The sequence below is a fragment of the Cotesia glomerata genome, linkage group LG4 (genome assembly GCF_020080835.1).
Source record: "Cotesia glomerata isolate CgM1 linkage group LG4, MPM_Cglom_v2.3, whole genome shotgun sequence".
NCBI classification, from domain to species: domain Eukaryota; kingdom Metazoa; phylum Arthropoda; class Insecta; order Hymenoptera; family Braconidae; genus Cotesia; species Cotesia glomerata.
Window position 1 is genome coordinate 18,743,173 of NC_058161.1, and position 2,428 is coordinate 18,745,600.

Below are 2,428 nucleotides of genomic sequence, written 5' to 3' on the forward strand. Positions count from 1 at the left end.
ATGAAATAAATTTTTGCATTAGACATTTTTGAAATTATCACTGATTGATAAAGACACGGTGCCGTTATCGAGGACTATGGAGGGTTTATTCAATTATCACATAAAGAACAATTAAGTCGTTTGAGAAAAAATTATATTTTATTAATACAAATTATCTATGTTAAAAACAAATCTATTTACTAAAAGCATATTGTTTCGCTTAATTTTAAAATAAAAAGCAGTCTTTTTGCCTTTATATATAATTCAGCTTATACACTCTTTTTCTTAATGTATGCATACAATCTTCTTAAAAAAACTCTCGATTGCTATCAAGCCCATAAAATTCAAAGAATACTTAAGAAAGATACTAAAGTTCAAAAACGCTTTAAAAATAATCAAAATTTCGGACTCATTCCTTCTATTGTCTCTGCACTAAAACTATCAGGATTATTCCTATTACAACTATTACTACGACTTCTACAAACATTACTACCACAACTATTACTACTACTACTACTACTACTACTACTACTACTACTAGTATCCGAGCTGTCCTCATCCAGCTCGATTTCTTCTACATCATCATAAATTTTCGAAATCATCATTTCAAAGACATGCTGCAGCTGTTGAGCATTTGAAACCAATTTGTACTTACGGCAATCGTATTTATAGCAATTGCTGAATATGAGCCTCACATCTTCGATGAATTCTTGAGGAGTTGCATACATCCGATCCTCCAGTTTGCACTTGATAGTCAGCAAATCCATGGGCTTCTTAATGACATCATGGTAATCATCAAACTTCCAATGATTTGCGTTCAGAGGAAGGTAAAACGGCCAGGCATACTCAGAGTGTCTTTTACGGAAAAGATTCTTCAGGATTTTCCTACAATTCTTGAGCCCGGGAGAGAGTTCTCTAAATTCGCCTCTGGTGATCCTCCGACGTTCCATCAGAGCACGAAACTCCGTGATGACACTCGAATCCACCTCGACATCTTTCACAGTCGATTCGACCTCACTAATAACCTGATCATTTGGTTCCTCAACGGAATTTTGAATTGGCAAACTCCCAAAATTTCGCTCCGTAGCAAATTCCTTCGGAGAAGCTTCCAATGACTTGTTAGTGACTGAAGCATCAAAAGAAGTTCTGCTACGATCTCCAATTTTGCCACTTTCGCGTCGCACTTCACTTTCTTTCTTCGGCATACGAGCCATCTTCTGGTAGAATATCTTCTCAAGCGTCTGAGCCATCAGAACGATATCCTGTCCTGGATCATTGTAAGTATAGCAATTTTTGAACATCATTTTGAAATCTTTGATGCAGTCCTCTGAAGACCAGTAGTATCTGTTGCTAAGCCGCTTTCTAATTGTGCCAAGGTCCATTGGATTGGTTATCACTTTATAGTAATCCGGTATGTTGTGTTCAATTGTGTCTACTGGTTTTTTGAACGGCTTGGCGTAATCGTGATTCCATATTTTTTCCAGGACGTTTTTCTTCAAGAATTGAAGCTGGTTCGTCACACGGCCTCGACAACCTGGCAATGGCATAACTGGTGGTTGCACTATTCCGTTTATAGGCACTAGGATTGCTTCAGTTGGATCATCAACTGCACTAGAGCAAGAGGGAACAATATGCTGCTCCATGACAAGATTGATTTTTGAATTTCACTTATTTCAACACTATCACTTATTGGAACTTATAATTGTAATTAAATAAATGTATGAAACTTTCAAGGCAATGGTTAGTTTTAGAAAACAAAATTTTGAAGTGACACATGCATCAAGCAATAACTTACTGGATGAAGCATGCTTGCAAAGTAATGGTTCTTGGGTTTTCTTAATTGTCAAACTTCTTGAGGTAGAAAAAGGTAGCTTTGTGTCTTTTACAGATGAAGCACTTGTTTCGAACCCTTGGCAACAATAAGTGCATACCTGTGCTATGGGACGAATTGGAAGAAGGGGCAGAGATATGGGTCTTATTTATACGTCTTAGGTATACGTGTCTTAGGTATTATGTCTTAGGGTCTTAGGTATACGTGTAATTATACCATTTTGTGTGTAAGATAACATTTTTGTATATTTTAGTAACTTACGACGGAATATTTTTGGGATACTGCAGATTTTTTTAAATTTATTTAATCTTGTTGAATATAATAAATATTGAATCGTTTGATGTGATTAAAAATATTGTGTTCTTAGAAACAGCTGAAACTATTTCAATAGTATGAATATATTATTGTTTATTTAGACATTTGATATCTTAATTAAAATTTATCACATCAGAATGTCATTACAATAAATGTTACGAGAAATTTCTAGAATTAGATATTGTAGAGCTAGGTTTAGGTTGACGAAAGAGAGTGACAGAGAGAGAGTATGAAAGAAAAGAACGAGTGGTAGCATAGTAGCGTCTCTTGAAGTGAAAATTGGCCAAGGGGAAGGGGGTAAAA

At 35.5% G+C, this 2,428-nt stretch overlaps 1 protein-coding gene across 1 annotated transcript; it reads right to left on the reverse strand.

Moving 5' to 3' along the window:
• Positions 1-374: 374 nt before the first annotated feature.
• On the reverse strand, positions 375-1,703 carry LOC123263920 (bromodomain-containing protein 2-like). The gene has a single exon (XM_044726965.1). The coding sequence runs from the start codon at positions 1,620-1,622 to the stop codon at positions 375-377; it is 1,248 nt and encodes a 415-aa protein (XP_044582900.1). The 5' UTR covers positions 1,623-1,703.
• Between the last annotated feature and the right edge of the window lie 725 nt (positions 1,704-2,428).

Coding starts and splice junctions, on each gene's coding strand:
- LOC123263920 (XM_044726965.1), bottom strand. CDS start 1,622: ATGGAGCAGCATATTGTTCCCTCTTGCTCTAGTGCAGTTGATGATCCA.